The sequence below is a fragment of the Podarcis erhardii genome (assembly GCF_964252035.2).
Source record: "Podarcis erhardii genome assembly, chromosome: 13".
Classification (NCBI taxonomy): Eukaryota; Metazoa; Chordata; class Lepidosauria; order Squamata; family Lacertidae; genus Podarcis; species Podarcis erhardii.
The window spans coordinates 6,585,574-6,602,889 of NC_138502.1; the positions used below are offsets into that span (position 1 = coordinate 6,585,574).

General features: G+C 39.7%; 1 protein-coding gene across 1 annotated transcript; it reads right to left on the reverse strand.

Annotated features, from left to right (window-relative positions):
• Positions 1 to 8,890: 8,890 nt before the first annotated feature.
• On the reverse strand, positions 8,891 to 16,662 carry LOC309328524 (vomeronasal type-2 receptor 26-like; the record flags this gene model as incomplete). The annotated part of the gene is made up of 6 exons (XM_081838520.1): positions 8,891 to 9,789; positions 10,738 to 10,864; positions 11,626 to 11,853; positions 13,417 to 14,280; positions 14,668 to 14,959; positions 16,403 to 16,662. The coding sequence occupies 6 exons, from the start codon at positions 16,660 to 16,662 to the stop codon at positions 8,891 to 8,893; spliced, it is 2,670 nt and encodes an 889-aa protein (XP_081694646.1).
• Positions 16,663 to 17,316: the final 654 nt, after the last annotated feature.

The window sequence follows — 17,316 nt, forward strand, 5'->3', positions numbered from 1 at the left end:
TACTTGATATGTGTACAACAAAATACATTTGAGCGAAGTGGGGAGCACTTCCGTATCTAAGTTCATAGTATTGCACCAGGTTTATTTGTTTTTGAATATTTCCTTCAAATGTTACTGGGAAAATGCAGAAAAACATTAGCACACAACTCTAAGCAGGATAGTCTGGTTGCATGTAAAAATGTAGCATTTAAATAGATTTGACACAATAATCTTTACTAATATTGAACAATGAAAAATGTTGTGCACCATTTTGGTTGGAAATCTTCCCTTCTGGACATGGAGTACAATCATAGCAGCAAAATTTTTGTCCTTCCTTCCTTTTCTTCTGATTACCAGGGCGGCAGTAGTCATTACACAGAGAAATGGGCATCACCTTTCCAGAAACAAGAAATAATTTCATAAGGGAGAAACTGAACATCTTATCCAAAGTGCTTCATATGAGGTGCAGCAAATATCCCATATTTTGTTAGGGGACCAGAAAAAAGAAGCAAGACCAGAAAAAATGCAAGATACATGAAATCAGCTAGGGCCATTTTATCAGCTGTAACTTTAGGATAGCAAAGGACATGTGTGGAAAATGCTTAAATCTATCAGGCTCCTAAACTGGCACTAATTGAGTGAGGTCTTCATGATTCATAACACCTTTAAAATCTTGCAGTTTCTTACACAGAACCCTGTGACAAGTCTCTAGAATTAGAATCCACAAGGGGCTCAATTTTTTTGCCAATCTCTTTCCTTTCCCACACCCACCTGCCAAGTGACCAGAAACCAATTCAAGTAATGTGTATCCCACCTGTAGTTGCACCTGTTTGACACTCCTGGTGGAAGTATCAAAGTAGGTGGAATGAAGGTAGGCAGAAAAGGTCAACCACCCCATTTTGACCAGTCAATCATAGGAAGGAACATAAATTCCTGCTTGACACCAACTATGATGACAAGCTTATCTCATACTGCATATTGGGAGGGAAAGCTTGGTGCAACCTCTCCTAAGAAGGATGGGCGGAGGTAGGTGGAAATGACTTTATATCCTTTGTGATTTACTAACTAGCAGTAGCTCAAAACCAGACATGAAGCCAGAAAATGAGTTTTGGGCCTTCTAAGATGGGGTTCAGATTATGAAGCAATATTAGTTCTCTAGGAATACTGCAAAGGTTGGTTTTTTGTCAGTCCAATTGTCATGAAATTAATTTGATATGGGATCTGCAACTGAGCCATGGACTCTTTTCAAATGAAGCAGTAACCACCCATATCTGCCCCATGACTAAATTTTATCTGAATCTTTCCAAGCTCTGTCAAACAAAATGAAACCCAATGAATATTGTTAAAACTTCATTTCAACTAAGAACATAGAAATTAAAGCTCCGTTCACGGTTGCATCCAGCTAGGTTTTCAGATTTTTCCCATGAAGCAATCAAAAAGAAAAGTGGTGCTTATCAAGAGAGTGCATTGGGTCAAAGAAATACCCAAATTCCAGACCTGGTTAAAGCCTTTGTTCCACATAATCATGTCCTCATGAATGATTATCTCGTTTCTATTGACAGCAAGGGGATCCACCCATCCAACCTTCACTCGAAGGAAAGACTTGTTTGGGAAGGTGACCATGTTTGTGATGTCAAATCTACCTCCCATTTCTCTTTTATTAGCAAAGGTCACTCTTTCTCCAGCTGAGTTGTTAAATGAAATGTCAGGAAGAAAATGGTGCAACTAATTGAAAGAGAAAAGAAAGATTAAGGCAAAAGAACATAGTAGAGATATTGAAGAAAATGGCTTGATGTATAAATGAGCACCATTTACATATAATTATGTTTGCTCACTTTACTTGACAAAGCAGATGAAAAAATTGTTATGCATACAGTGAAAAAAAATTCAGCCAAATATACAGGATTAAATATGAAAATATAAAGCTTTGCCAGTTAGTGACATGAGGAATACCATTGCAGCATTACTTCTGCATGAAAATTGTGATGAAATCTTAAATTTGTAAAGCATTACCTGCCAAGGCTGCAGATCTTGAAGTTTTAATTTTCCACTGCTACCCAATGTTCTCTGCTTGGATGTAGACAAGTAAATAGCATGCAAAGTGTGAGCCACAACAAAAACAGCATTGTAGATACTGTAACTATGGCCAGATAGTTCCATTGCAAAAAGAGAGCCTGGAAGACTATCCAAACTCTCCTCCCCAGTACACAGTTCTTTGGGCTCCACTGTCAGATGGGGATTTGGAACTATACAGTCAAATGCTTGCTCCCAGAAGTCCTTGAGAAAATGATCTCCCTGACTCCAGGAAGGCTTGATGGTCAGAAGAAAATCTTTGAAATTTAGAAGATTTTCTGAATGAATTGTGAGGGATATGGCACCTTGAAAGAGTTGAAAATCCCAAGAACTAACAAGCCCTGTTGCAATGAAATCAGTATGTGCTGTCAAAATCCACACCTTTTTAATTGCTAAGTTTTCCTTATTGGTTGGATCTCGCAAAAATATAATAGCTCTCAGCGCTATAATTGTCAGAGATTCTCCATAGACAATAAATGTAGTGACTTTATTATCTGTGAGCAATGCATACAAATTCAAGGCGACCTCATGCATTTCATCCAGCTTATCAAGATGAAGTTGACGTGGGATTCTTTGTGTAAAGGCTGAACAAATTCCATTTTGAGAAAGCAGTGGCTCCAGGGTCTTGATGAAATATTCTCCAGTGTTATCATTTGGAGCAAAGAGTCCAACCCAGATCCATCCAAAATGCTTAAGCAAGCTAATAACCCCCCAAAATTGATGGGCTTCATTGGGCACCATTCGATAAAAGGACGGGGACTGACTTGTGTCACCCTCTGGAGGAAATGAACCATACGCAAGCTATATATATATAAAAAAAATCACAGTTATGAAGTTATGTGAAAAGAATTCATAATGTGCAATGTGAAATTTCATTTAACAAATATTTGTTTAAACAATGTATAGGTTAAATCCAATATGGTCAGTAGGAATACAAAAATCCCTATGCACCCCTTCATACATCTTACCTGGGGAATTTTGTAGAGACTTAATATATCAGCCATATGTAAGGAGGTATCAGAGCCAAGTCCTCCAATGATGGATATGAGGGTTTTCTTGGTGTCACATTTGTAGTTGGAAATAAATCTACCCATTTTGAAGAGGAGGTCTAACGTAGTGCGGTAGGTCATCCTTGCATCATAGTAGCTATCATAGATGTGGAACCCCAGTGTGACATTGTGCAAAATGTTGGGATTCTCATTTATTTCTTTCACAGCAAATGCCAAGGCAAGGACATGTTGGTAGAATTTTGTCACCACACTGCAAATAAAGTAAAGGAATTACAGAAATGAATAAACCACAATACTGGACACATTCCTCATCAAATTAATCAAAACCGAAAAGAAATTATTGGAAACCAAGCATTATGCGGAGCGATTGAAAGAGCTGGGTATGTAGATCCCGGAAAAGAGGAGACTCAGAAGAGATATGATAGCCGTCTTCCAATATCTCAAGGGCTGTCACATGGAAGATGGAGCAAGCTTGTTTGCTGCTGCTTTGGAGGGTAGGACTCAAGACAATGGCTTCAAGTTATAATTAATGAGGTTCTGGGTAAACATCAAGAAGAACTTTCTACAAGAGCACTCTGACTGTAAGACTTGTTCACCAATGCAACTGTCTTACTCTCCCTCACTTTTTCTTTCTTCTGCCCCAACCTTACTCTGTATACAATGTCTCACATCAAATGTAACTGTTCTGTAGAAAGAACACTACAGCCTGAACAAAGAGACGATGCACATACTTTTGTAAACGAAGAAAATATTTAATAAAAATTATTTAAAGAAAACAGTAGGTGACTGAAATGAGGAGTCCCTCAAGGTTGGAAAAACAGAAATTTTTGTCAATTATTTAAATCATTCCTTGCGAGCTAGTAAGTTACTGTTTAGATTGAAATATGTATCTTTTTATATTCCACCATTAAGCCAAAAAAATGTTTCACATTATAGCTTACAGACATCAGTGATAAGACAGTCCCTCCCCTTATTATGCTTGTTTAAAATACATGAGGCAAAAGGAAATGTGATTTGGAGGAATGTTAGGGGCATGGAAGATTCTTACTATGAAACATCAAAGAGGTTCTGTGTTGGGTTTTCCTTGAAGAAAACTTCATAGAAAATATAACAGATATGTGAAGCTATTTCACCAATGATGAGATCACCTGGCTGGTACCACTCATGTGGAACAGGAATAGGAACATTCACAGGACACCTGATAGCATTATCGGTATTAGAAACAGAAGGCATTAGAAAAAGCAACACCAATAGCATCAACATCCTGGTAGTCGAGCTTCCTTCTGAACACAGACTCTATTGTATTTGTTCCTACTAGCTGCCTAAGAAACGGCTACATTTGATGATGCATGACTCATTTCCCCCACACATATAATAAAGAGTATGAGCTGCATTCAGAGATTACAGCATCAGAAATTGATGCTGCTCCTGGCCCCTACTCCAGTTCTCAGTACATGGGGTTAGTTATAACCACTTTCAGGCTTGCTTGTTGTTTTCTAGCTGCTTCTGGGAAGCATCTGGAGGTTTGTTCTTGTGAAGAAATTGCCATGATTTGGGTAATTGCAGGGTAGGATTATGAATTACTTCTTCAGGCTTTTCATTCTGAGTGGCTCTTTTGCTATTTTTGCTCATAGTTCTGCCCCTTACAGGCATAAAAAGTGATTGAATGACTTTTCCATGGCATAAAAAGTGACTGAATGACATATCAATAAATTCAGAGTGAAGTCATTGGATAAATAACAAGGCTACATTTTGAGATAACGGCCACTTCCAAATGCCATTTCGCTTCAAGGGAATGGGAATAAAGACCTCTCTATACAGTGTGTGTGTGTGTGTGTGTGTGTAGCTTGACTGTCTTGCATGAATGAAGAGAAGGTGTTTGGAGGAGTGGGGAATCTTTTTCAGCCTGAGGATTGAATTCCCATCTGAGTAATCTTCCAAAAGTCATATGACCGTGGTGGGTAGAACAAGATGTGAAAATGGACTGAGCAAATTTTACTAATGCATAGTGTCTACTTTTTACTCTAACACATACACTCCTCTCTATTCCCATTCAGGTCACCAGGAGGCATTGTCAGAGTTCAAGGACATATTCCAGGGAGGCAACAACTCAGAATATGAAGTGGAGTCACTGAGCAATACATCCTAGGGAGAGCTCTGGGGTTTTAGAAAAAGACATTTTGAGGGCCACATGCAGCCGGTTGGCCAGGAGTTTCCTCTCCGCCACTGAATTAAAACTGCTTACCATAAACCAACCCACAGTAATGATTTCCTCAGCTCAATATGCCAGTGTGTTCTGTTCTCTTTTCCCCTTAATATTGCTTTGTACAAATCCTTTGTCAGCCTGTCCTATATTATATTGTAATGAACCTCAATCCAATAAAAGAGAACACCACACCGAGTTTCCTGATTTGCTCACTTAAATTCCAGAAACCATTGTGGGATGCAAGTCTGGTTGTAGTTAGCTGCTTCAGACACTTGCACACCCTCCAATATTCCTCAGGTGAAAATAATGACATTTTATTCTACATCAGTATCACTGCTTGACTCTTGGTCAAGTATAAACGTTATTAGAGGAAACACACAAAACTCCAGTATTTTAACATAGGTGAAGAATCTTCATTACAAACAGTCATTTAACCAAACAATCAATTGCTCTCCATTGCTATTGCTTCCACTTCCAACTGGATTTTTTAAACAACAGAAGTCCCTACAAAACCTTTAGGGAACATCTATGCTACTACTGAATTCCAGAACATGAGCACAGTCAATCTACATTTCAGCTTTCCTGAGAAGTTTACTCTTTTCTTCACATCAAGCCTCCGTATGTCACAGATTTTGCTTTGTGGATCAGCAGTCCACAAAGTCCAGTGGTTGGTCAGCAGCCTGTGCATTGGAAACTCTTAAATAGATTGATTTTGCTGCTACCACTGCAGAGAGACTTTTTCTTATCCCTGTGTGATCTGCATAGCCTCTGGGTTGAAGCATTTCTTCTGACTGTCCTAAAGAGGTTCAAATCTCACTTGGTTTTGTTTTTTTATCATGCTAAAAATGCCTTCACAAAAAACCATTGCAGTGTGGGAAAAGGAAGTCATATTTGGCTAATTGAGAGAAAAACTTAAAGTGTGGTTTCCCAATTGTCCGCACTCAATCAATCAACATTTGTAACAAAATTAACTTACTAACCTGAGACCTGTACAACAGTGCTAGGAGGTGCTATCTGGTGAAACTAAGGTGAAACTTAACTGTCAGACCCAACGTATCCTACATATATTTTTTGTCTGTCTCAAGAGAATGGATTGCACCTCTGGGGTGAAGCCAAACTGCTGTGTCAGCAGCCTCGCTGATGTGGTCCAAAGGAAAACAGAACTGTTACCGGACTTTAGTAATTGAAAATTAATAAAAATTATTTAACAAACAACAAAAACAAAGGAAAACAGAGCAATACATTTAACATCAGTTTGCCTGTGGAAGTTGCAGGAAGGAAGTGTAAAAGGTGTAACAATCTTAGGGGCTCCACTCCAGTTTCATATAGGCTTTACTCCTTAGCCTTTTCTTCTTCTGAAGATATTTCACAGGGAAGCAGAAGTTCTGGATCAGCATTTTTCTTCTCCTAGATGGGCTAACTCCCCAGGTTAAAAAGCCCTATCTGCCCCTCACTTTCCTCTACAGCATGTGTATAAACAGCCATCTTGACCATTGGACCCACCATTTGTCTTTTCCACTCAATCTGCTGGAGCCTGTCTTCACAAGCAGTTGAAGTCCCTAACTCACAGAGGGTTTGAGACTCATCAGCTACACTCACTTGATTTAGCCAGCCAGTTGAAGTCGTTCCCAGGATATGGTGGCTGTCGCATGGTGACAGCTGATAAGACCCACAGGTGAGAAATGAGTGCAGGGTGGAGACCAAAGGTTGACAAACAACCAAAGAAGGAGAATGATGTGTCCCCCAACAGAGGTACAACTCCTCTCCCAAAACAGAGATATCTGCCCTCTCAGCAGAGCAGACGGGACACCAACCATCAATCAAAACCAACAAGCAAGGCATGGTGGCATCCGCCTATTTCTAAAACTAAAGTAACAGTTCACCAACACACCCAAAAAGAAGACATGGAGATCAATTGAAGTGGGAGCAGAGGAACAGATTTTATTAGATTGACACCTTGTGCTCCTAGAAAAGGGCTAATGGCAGCAGAGTTGTTGCAAGTGGAATCCCTGGTCTTGTTCAGAGAATAAATGAATAAGCTCTCCACCAAAAGAAAGAGTCTCAAATGTTTCAATGTGAACTGTCTTAAACTAGTTACAAAATAAGTAAGCGAGAGTCCACAATTTAAAGGACATGAGTAAAACGAGAAAGCGGATTTGGAGGGATGTATATTCCAGAGAATATGTGGCTGTGGTTGTTGCTGTTTGCTGCTTTAAAGAATGCACAATACTAAGAATGCGACTGAGAAAGAGGAATGCCCAGGTTGGATCAAGTCGGTTATTTAAGGACTCATAGATTTATTGAGTCAAGCATTTCTTTGCCCCTCTCTTCACATAAACAAATCTGCCACACCAGTGGATAAATATCAACAATGTGATGCTACCTTGTCTGAGGCTTGCAATCTAAAAGGCATGAGACAAAAGGAAAGGAAACTGAGAGAGATGTAGAGAGGGAAACAGTCTTACTGTGGAACCTCAAACAGATTCTGTGAAGGAGGCTCTTTGAAAAAAACTTCATAAAATACATAATAGAGCTGAGAAGCTATCCCACCGATGATGAGGCCACCTGGCTGGTACCACTCGTGTGGAACAGGAAATGGATCATTCACAGGGCATGCCAAAGTATATTCTTTGCATGCAACAGGCGATTGCAGAAACAGAAATACCAAGAGCCACAACATCCTGCCTCTTAAAACGCAGAGCTTCCTGTGCCCATCAGTACCAGGTTCCTGCCTTGAACTGGCTACTGTGAATGATGCCTGGCTTTGCCAATGCAGTTCTACAAGAGAGCTCTGTGAGCTGTTTTTGAGAATCAGTTTCTTGGAAACAGGTGCCTTTAATAGATTGTCAGCACTTTGATTTCAAGTCTGGCAATTAATATGGGGTGGGAGAGTCAGAAAGGCAACTGATGAAGTATTGCCTATATTTTGCCCCTATTCCCAGCTCTCGATGGCACATGTTAATAATTTTCAGTCTTGCTTTTCGACTTTTTTAGTGCCTTCTTAAAAACCTATCTAGCCTTGATTATGTGAGGAAATTATAATGATTTGGATTATTGCAGGTTGAGATAATAAGTTGCTCAGGGTGGTTCCCCCCCCCAGCGGCACTTTTGGCAACAAGAGGCTGGTATTTGTGTCATCAAGTCTCATCACAAGCTGCCTATGCTCCTTTGTGGCACACAAATAGATGGCAATTGCCTTTCCATTTTCCAATGTAAGTCAATGCCAGAGTGGAGCCATTTTCTTCATGGCTGCAAAGCAGAAATTCCCAAACTATGATCACAGCCCAACTGAAGTTGCACCCACACAGTGAATATTCTTCTACACAATTTTTTTTTAAAAGTGTAGTCTAGAAAAGGACAGTTACAGGCCAATCCTACACATGAAAGTCTGGTTTAAATGTAAATTAAGCTGGGGAGAAGTACACCAGATTGAAAGACCATTCTGGAGCAGGGCTACTGCTGGCTGAGAAACCCAAACCTTGTATAAGGAAAAGAGAGCTTGAAAATAGAGTTTGAATCCTTCCTGCAAAAAAGGGACACTCTGAGGACATTTTTAGTAACCACCTATATACTAAAACCCTTAATATATAACAAATTAATACGACAAAAACAAAGGTATTTCTCAGTTCTTTCTCATTATTTGCTCCCTATGGTTCAGCTCAGGCTTTAGCAAAATGGTATAGCATTTAGGGGCAAAGATGCAGCCCAATAGTCCAGCACTGGAAGATAAGATGGAGAAGATCTCCACCACCACCATGGATTTCCCTTTGGTGCTCAGGTATGTTGGGACAAAGGACAGCCAAACACTGCAAAACAGCAACATGCTGAAGGTGATGAACTTGGCTTCATTAAAACTGTCTGGTAATTTGCGAGCTGCAAATGCCACAATGAAGCTGGCAATTGCCAGGAGTCCCATGTAGCCCAAGACACAGTAAAATAGGGTCACTGAGCCTTCATTGCACTGCACAATGGTTTCTTCCATTGCTGAGTGCATGTCTAGAGCAGGAAATGGGGGAGAAATAATCAACCACACAGTACAAGTAATCACTTGAATGAGTGAGCCAGAAAGGACAATGGAGTTGGTCAGTCTTTTTCCTACCCACTTCCTCATGCTGGATCCTGGCTTAGTGGCCATGAAAGCTGCAACTACAGTGATGGTTTTGGCCAACACACAGGAAACAGCCAGTGAGAAGACGATGCCAAAAGTGGGTTGACGAAGAAGACAGGTCACTTTCCCAGGGTGTCCAATAAACAGAAAAGATGAGAGGAAACAGAGCAGGAGGGCGATAAGGAGAATGTAGGTGAGATCCCTGTTGTTGGCTTTGACAATGGGCGTGTCTTTGTGTTGAATAAAAGTTCCTAGCACCAAAGCTGTGATCAGGGAAAAAGAAAGAGCAACTAAGGCTAAGCTGACACCTAAAGGTTCCTCATAAGAAAGAAAGCTTATAATTTTGGGGATGCATCCATTTTTCTTCTTATTTGGATACTGATCTTCTGGGCATCTGAAGCAGTCATCCATATCTGAAAAATAGAATAAAGTCAAACTCCAGTAGCAATTCATGCGTGCCTTTTGTCTACTGTATAACATTTCTGCTGGATCTTACATAGGTTTTTTAAAAAGTATTTTAAGAAGCCATGCTGTGCACCCAGCAGGGTGGTGGCCTTTGTCCAATGTCACCCAGATGGCAGAGCGAGTGGGACCTTGGTTTTTTGCGTTGACAGTTAACTGAGACAAAAATGTATTCTGCTCCCACATTTATCCAGGCTGGAATACAATTTGCCTTTCATTTGTTGCTGTAGCCATTTTTAGGCATTCTAAAGCCTTTGTGGGCAGGAAAGCCATTAGGCAGAACCACATCAATAGGGATGTACCATAAAGGCTTTATAAAATAATAGGAGCAAGGCATGTCCAATCTTGCCTAACTCTCTCTCTCTTTGACACGCACTCACATGCATGTGGTTACCTACTGGGACTCTGGAAGCTTATCTTACCAAACACAGAGGTGCAACCTTGTTCAACTCTGAAGGGTGCAGAGTGCATCCGCAACATCAAGTAGAATGGCACTCAAACAACAAGTGCTGCTTGGAATAATGACCCTATATTCACCTTTGTGCCATGCCATTCCCTCTTACCTGAAGCATAATGACTAGATTTCTGGCGTAATTTCACCCAGGATGGATGTCTAGGTTGTCCCAGCCACCACATAATTCTCAAATATTGTACTATGTGTCAGTTTCTCTTAAATTATGTCTAGAATGAAATCATTTTGGGGGGCTTAATTTCAGATCCACATGCATGGGATTTCACCAGCCTTCTACATTTTTGAAGTTTTTGATGTGAAGTTACTGGAACGTAGCAACGAAATATTAACACTACTCTGGGCAGGATATTGTGGTTACATGCACATTGTATTATTTAAATTCTTTTCAACAGATATTTGCTGATCTTGTACAATGAAACCTGTCTACCATTCTGGTTTGAAATCTTCCCTTCTGGACATGGAACACAATCATAGCAGCAAAATTTCTGTCCTTCCTTCCTTTTCTTCTGATTACCAGGGCGGCAGTAGTCATTGCACACAGAGATAGGCATCACCTGTCAATAAACAGGAAATAATTTCAGAAGGCAGAAACATTTGAAACTAATGTTCAGCCCCTGAACTTCAGATAAGAAAGTGGACCTCTCTTCACATAAATATCTGCATTGGATGGCTGCTTTGTATAATGAACAGGTATTAGCTTATTTTTGTTAGGAAACCAGAAAAAAAGAGACAACACATTTGGCATGGATTAAACTAGGGCCCCTATCACTCTCCTAAACCTGTCAGGATTTGGTAAGCCCTTTTTGATTCACACTGCCTTTGAGTCATAAAACTTCATGAAAGTGAAACAAGTCAACCTGAAAAGACATCCTTGTCTTCCCCACAGGCTTAAGAGGCCCATTGTAGAAGCCTCTTAAATCAGAATTCAGCTGAGAAGCATAACACAATATCTTCTTACCTTTAATATACACAGCTGTCAAGTGATGAGAAAGGCAATTCTTAAAATTATGTGGCTCCCACCAGTAGCGTGGGAAAATGTGCCAACCCTACCCCTGACCCCTTTTCTATTGAAACAGAGACCACCCTTTCGTCTCTCATGAACCAATTTTATCTGGATCATCCTGAGCACTATCGTACACAGTAAATATTATTTCAAAATTTATTTCAACTGGGAACATAGATTTGTTTGGCATGTTCATAATTTCATCTACCGCTATCCAAAATATTTCAATGGAAATAGTAATGGTTATTTTGGATAATCTAATTGACCCATATGGAGAATGTGGGGCCTAGAAGAAAACCCTACTCTCCAAACCTGATTAAAACCATTGTGCCACATGATCTTGTCCTCATGAATGATGAATTCTTTCCCATCAACTGCATCAGAATCAACCCATCCAACCTTCACTCGAAGAAAGGACCTGTTTGGGAATGTGACTGTATTCATGATGTCAAATCCACCTCCCATTTCTCTTTGATCAGTAAAGGATACAATTTCTCCCGCTGAGTTGTTAAAGGAAATGTCATGAAGAACAGGGTGGAGCTAATAAAAAGAGAAAAGAGAGTTGAATACAAAATGATATAGTGTAGATTTTGAACAAAATGCCATGGTTTACAGAAAGCCTTCTTTATGAATCTTATTTAGGTATAGTAAAATAGCTTCAGTTAACAAAGAACACGTGTGAAAAATCTGTGATTTTGACACAACAGGTGGAGACTTTATTATGTATTCAATGAATACATAATATTATTTCTATCAATATGCACACTATTTAAAATGCACACATTAATCTTTTTTCAGTGAATGAGATTTGCAATAACATTTCAACAGCACTTCTGGATTAAAATGTAATAGAGTAATAATAAATGAATCGTATTTCAACAGGCTGAAAGGAGCATAGTGTAAGACATTATAACTGAACGTGTTATTCCAAAACATAAACTAAAAATACCATTTTCCCGTAAATGTGTTAGGTTGGTCTATATGTATTCTTTTATAAGTTACTGTAATCATAGCTACTATGCACCAAATCTTCTCAATCAATTCAGATATAATAGGAGGAAGGCTACTTTCCCCCATTTTTAGCAATATTACTCTCCACAAAATAATAAAATTGCATACTATTACTTTATCATTTTCTGGAATAACATATTTTAGATAATGAAGCAGAAATGTTTTAGGTTCCAAGGGTATGTAAAATCTTCTGTTGTACTACTACTACAACTAATAATAATAATAATTTATTATTTATACCCCGCCCATCTGGCTGAGTTTCCCCAGCCACTCTGGGCGGCTCCCAATCAAGTGTTAAAAACAGTACAGCATTAAATATTAAAAACTTCCCTGAACAGGGCTGCCTTCAGATGTCTTTTAAAGATAGGGTAGCTGCTTATTTCCTTCACATCTGAAGGGAGGGTGTTCCACAGGGCGGGCGCCACTACCGAGAAGGCCCTCTGTCTGGTTCCCTGTAACCTCACTTCTTGCAATGAGGGAGCCACCAGAAGGCCCTTGGCGCTGGATCTCAGCGTCCGGGCTGAACGATGGGGGTGGAGACGCTCCTTCAGGTATACAGGTATATATATAATGCAGATATAATAACTTTTTTCTCTTCAGAAGTTAAAAATGCATTGACTAAGGTATGCAATGCCATTTAACAGCATGTGTGGATGAAAAGTATGATTAAGTTTGCTTCAGTCTTATTTTTCTAGAAAAAGAGGTGTCGGAACTCACCATGAACTCCTCCTTCTTTCTCTTAGAATGGGAATGTCACCCATCTGAGAGGTGCTGGAACTCACCTGACATGTTCCTGAACCCACCTGAGACTAGCCAGAACTGAGCTCTGGTGAGAACCCCCAAAAAGCCGTGGTCTGCTTTCCTTAAACTATCAGTCAGCGAGTGGGCAGCTCAGTTCAGGGGCAGCTCATGGGCTGGTTAAATGACCCCCGTGGGCCGCTTGTGGCACATGGACCTTAGGTTGCTGACGCCTGCCATCATCTGTCAGGCGGCATTGCTGCTTGGTCACAGTCCCACGTCAGTGATCCGATCTTGTACTAATTTATTCATGAAAACAATATATTTTGTTTCTCTTTATTTCGAAAACATTACCTGCCAAGGTTTCAGATCTTGAAGTTTTAATCGTTTGATTCTACTCATTGCTCTCTGCTTGGATCTAGTTGAGTAAATGTTCTGCAAGGCATGAGCCACAGTATAGACACCATTATAAATGCTGTAGCTGTGACCAGTCATGGACATTTCAAATAGAGACCTTGGAAGGTTCTGCAACCTCTCTTCCCCAGTACACATGTCACTGACCTCCATTGGCGCATCAAGATTTGGAAATACACAGTCAAATGCTTGCTTCCAGAATTTCTTGAAAAAACCATCTCTTTCGGTCCAAGGAGGCTTTATGCTCTGAAGAAACTCTTGGAATGCTAGAAGATTTTGTGAGTGGATTGTGAAGGAAATGGCACCTTGGAAGAGCAGAACATTCCAAAACTTAAGAAAACCCATGGATACAAAATCAGTCTGGGCTGTAAAGATCCATACCTTTATAAATGATGCGTTTTTCTTATTTGTAGGATCTGACAGAAATATAATAGTTCTCAGTGCTGTAATTGCTAGAGATTCTCCATAAACAATAAAGGTAGTGACTTTATTATCTCTGATTCGTACATACATATTTAAAGCTATATCTTGCATTTCATCGACATTATCAATGTGGAGTTGTTTTGGGATTCTTTGTGTGAAGGCTGAGCAAATGCCATTTTCAGAAAGCAATGGCTCCAGAATCTGCAAGAAATGTTCTCCACTGTTATCATTCAGAGCAAGGAGTCCGATCCACGTCCATCCAAAATGCTTAAGCAAGCGGATAATCCCAAGAAACTGGTGGGCTTCATTGGGCACCATCCGATAAAAAGAAGGAACCTGACTTGCATCACTCTCCACTGGGGGAAATGAACCATATGCAAACTGAAAGAAAATGTGAATATAATCTCAAATCATATGGAAAACATTCATCCTGTAGCATTTGGCTTTTTCTTCAACAAATTCTAAGCTTTCTTTTTTCTAATTGCACATTTTGATTTGAGCTGTGACTAGATCAGTCTCACATCCTTAGAAATAAAACAGAAAAAGAAATGTACAAGGAATATGGGATAAAGATGTAGCCTTTTATATAACTAAATTTTAAATTATTGATCCTGACTAAAACAGATCCATTAATTTTGTTGAGTTTGCTCTGAGTAAAACCACTGAATAGAATACTTCCCAATATGTCTGCTCTGTGTAGAACAAACATGGAAGTAACCCATAGAAGGATGAAGAAATAATTGCCATCGGCCCCTTCATACCTCTTACCTGTGGAATCTTATAGAGACCTAATGTGTCTGCCATATGGAAGGTGGTATCATGGCCAAGTCCCCCAATGGTGGATATGAGGGTTTTCTGGGTGTCACATTTGTAGTTGGGGACAAATGTCCTCATTTTGAAGAGGAGGTCTAGAGTCGTACGGTAAGTCATCCTTGCATCATAATAGCTGTCATAGATGTGAAAGCCAAGTGTGATATTGGGCAAGATGTTGGGATTCTCATTGACTTCTTTCACAGCAAATGCCAATGCAAGAACGTGCTGATAGAATTTTGTCACCACACTGCAAATAAAGTAAATTAGTTACATATATATATATATATATATATATATATATATATATATATATATGTACTGCAATACTGGACACATTCTGTTTCAAATTGAAATTATTTTATTTGTGATTAATACATCAAATAATACATCTACTTCTGCTTCATTGACTATGCAAAAGCCTTTGACTGTGTTGACCACAGCAAACTATGGCAAGTTCTTATAGAAATGGGAGTGCCATGCTCTCCAAAGAAAATCCATGATTGATCAGGGCATTACTACTTTGTAAGGCACTCTCTCACACCTGCTGTTCTTCTATTGCTTAACATTTCCATCTCGGTTGATCAAGGGGAAAAAAAACCCTAATCTGTATCTCCTTAAGTACTTGAGAACTTCATTTAACTGAAGAAATATGTTCTGTACGGAGAAAGTGGCAATGTTAACCCTTATATGAAAGTATAATTGAATTCATTGAAGCTTTCTCCTCAGCAGAGAGTTGGGGTAAGGTGAGGAAAATTGTTTGCACATCAGAACCACAGAATTGATGTGTGCAGTCCACAGTAGCTAAACACAGTCATTGAGCCATTGGGTGTCAGACCCAAAGGGGAGTCAGGTGGCATTGGATTTATCTTCTTACTGACGGTAAATTTTGCCTACTGTCTCTCTTCCTGGCCTAATGCCCTGTCCTTACAAACTTGTGCCATCTAACCTGACTCAATGCAATTCAACCCATCTCCAGAACCCTCCAAATACACCCACTTACTGAACTTGCATTAAAGCCCAGGGAGTTTCACCATGGAGCTTTTTCAGATCAGGAAAGAAGAAATGTTTTTCTGACATTTTCCTAATATTTAATGGAAATAAAACAATTCCCTCAAGTAATTAAAACCCAGCACACATTGAAACTTTAAAACACCTAGAATATGAGGGTAGTAAAACATAATACTCTTTTAAACAACAATGAAGCTTTGGGGATATTGAAGGAAAGTGTATGGTAGAGCTCTAGTTTTTTTTATTTCTCTGCAATGTAACCTTATCTATTTATTTTACATTTTCACCCTTCTCTTCCCCACAAATACCCTTGGAGTAAATTTAATAAAAAAATATGAAGACTCTTTCCCCATCCCTTTACAAAATAGAAATCATGTTTTACTATGGGAGAAGAAAAGCCGTATTTGCTGTCTGCAAACATAGTAGACTGTGGAAGACTCAGGAGGTGACAGAATGAGTCTCTCAGGAGTACATAAAGTTTCTTGTCAATCATTCAAACCATTTTTGAGCTGTGAGGAAATATTGTTTTAATAACTTTTTTATTCCACCATACAGTGAAAATGTGGCTCCCACTGCAGCTTTGAAACATCATTGATAAGACAAGCCCTCCCTTTAGGATTCCTGCCTGAAAGGCATGAGACAAAGGGAAAGGCAACCCAGAGGGGGAATGGAAAATTCTTACGATGAAACATCAAACAGGTTCTGTGATGGGTGTTCCTTGAAGAAAACGTCAAAGAAAACGTAACAGTTCTGAGACACAATCCCACCAATGATGAGGTCACCTGGCTGGTACCACTCATGCGGAACAGGAAAAGGACTATTCCTGGGGCACCGGGTAGAATTAGAGCTATTAGAAACAGGAGTGATTTGAAATAGCATCACCAGTAGCTGCAACATCCTAGCAGCCTGGCTTGTCTCAGAGTTTGATTCTGCTGTGTACATCCATAGCAGCTACTTTAAAGAGGCAACATTCAATTATGCCTGGCTCAGTCAATGCAGCTCTATGAGGGACGTTATGAGCTACATTTAATCAAAGTGTTACAAATGCACTCCTTGAGTAGTAACAGAGATTATATTGTCGTAAATTGAACTGATAAAGCCCTGCCTGACATTAGCCCCTCCATTCTCTCTCCATAGGTCATGGGCTTATTTTTTATCATGTTCAGGCTTGCTTGTTGATTGTTTCCTTGTTCTTTCAGGAAGCCATCTGGAGGTTTAACCTGGTGGGAGAAAGATGCAACAATTTAAGTAATTGCAGAATAGGAGTATTAATTACTTGTTCGGAGTTTGGAGTCTGAGTGACACTTTCCCTTTTTTGCTCCTAAAAACACATTCCCTTGGTGAGCTAACAGCAAAAGGAAGCTCAGAGTGAAGACACTGGTTCTGGGAAACAAAGCAGCAGTGCTATATTTTTAGTTTTCAACTCCGCTTCTCTTGCAGGATATTGGACTAAATTCTCCATAAGGTTAAGGTATATTTAAAAACAACAACAACACACAATGTGCATGAGCAAGCCTGGATAGCTCAGTTGGTCAGACCATGGTGCTGATAACGCCAAGGTTGCAGGTTCGATCCCTGTATGGACCAGCTGCATAT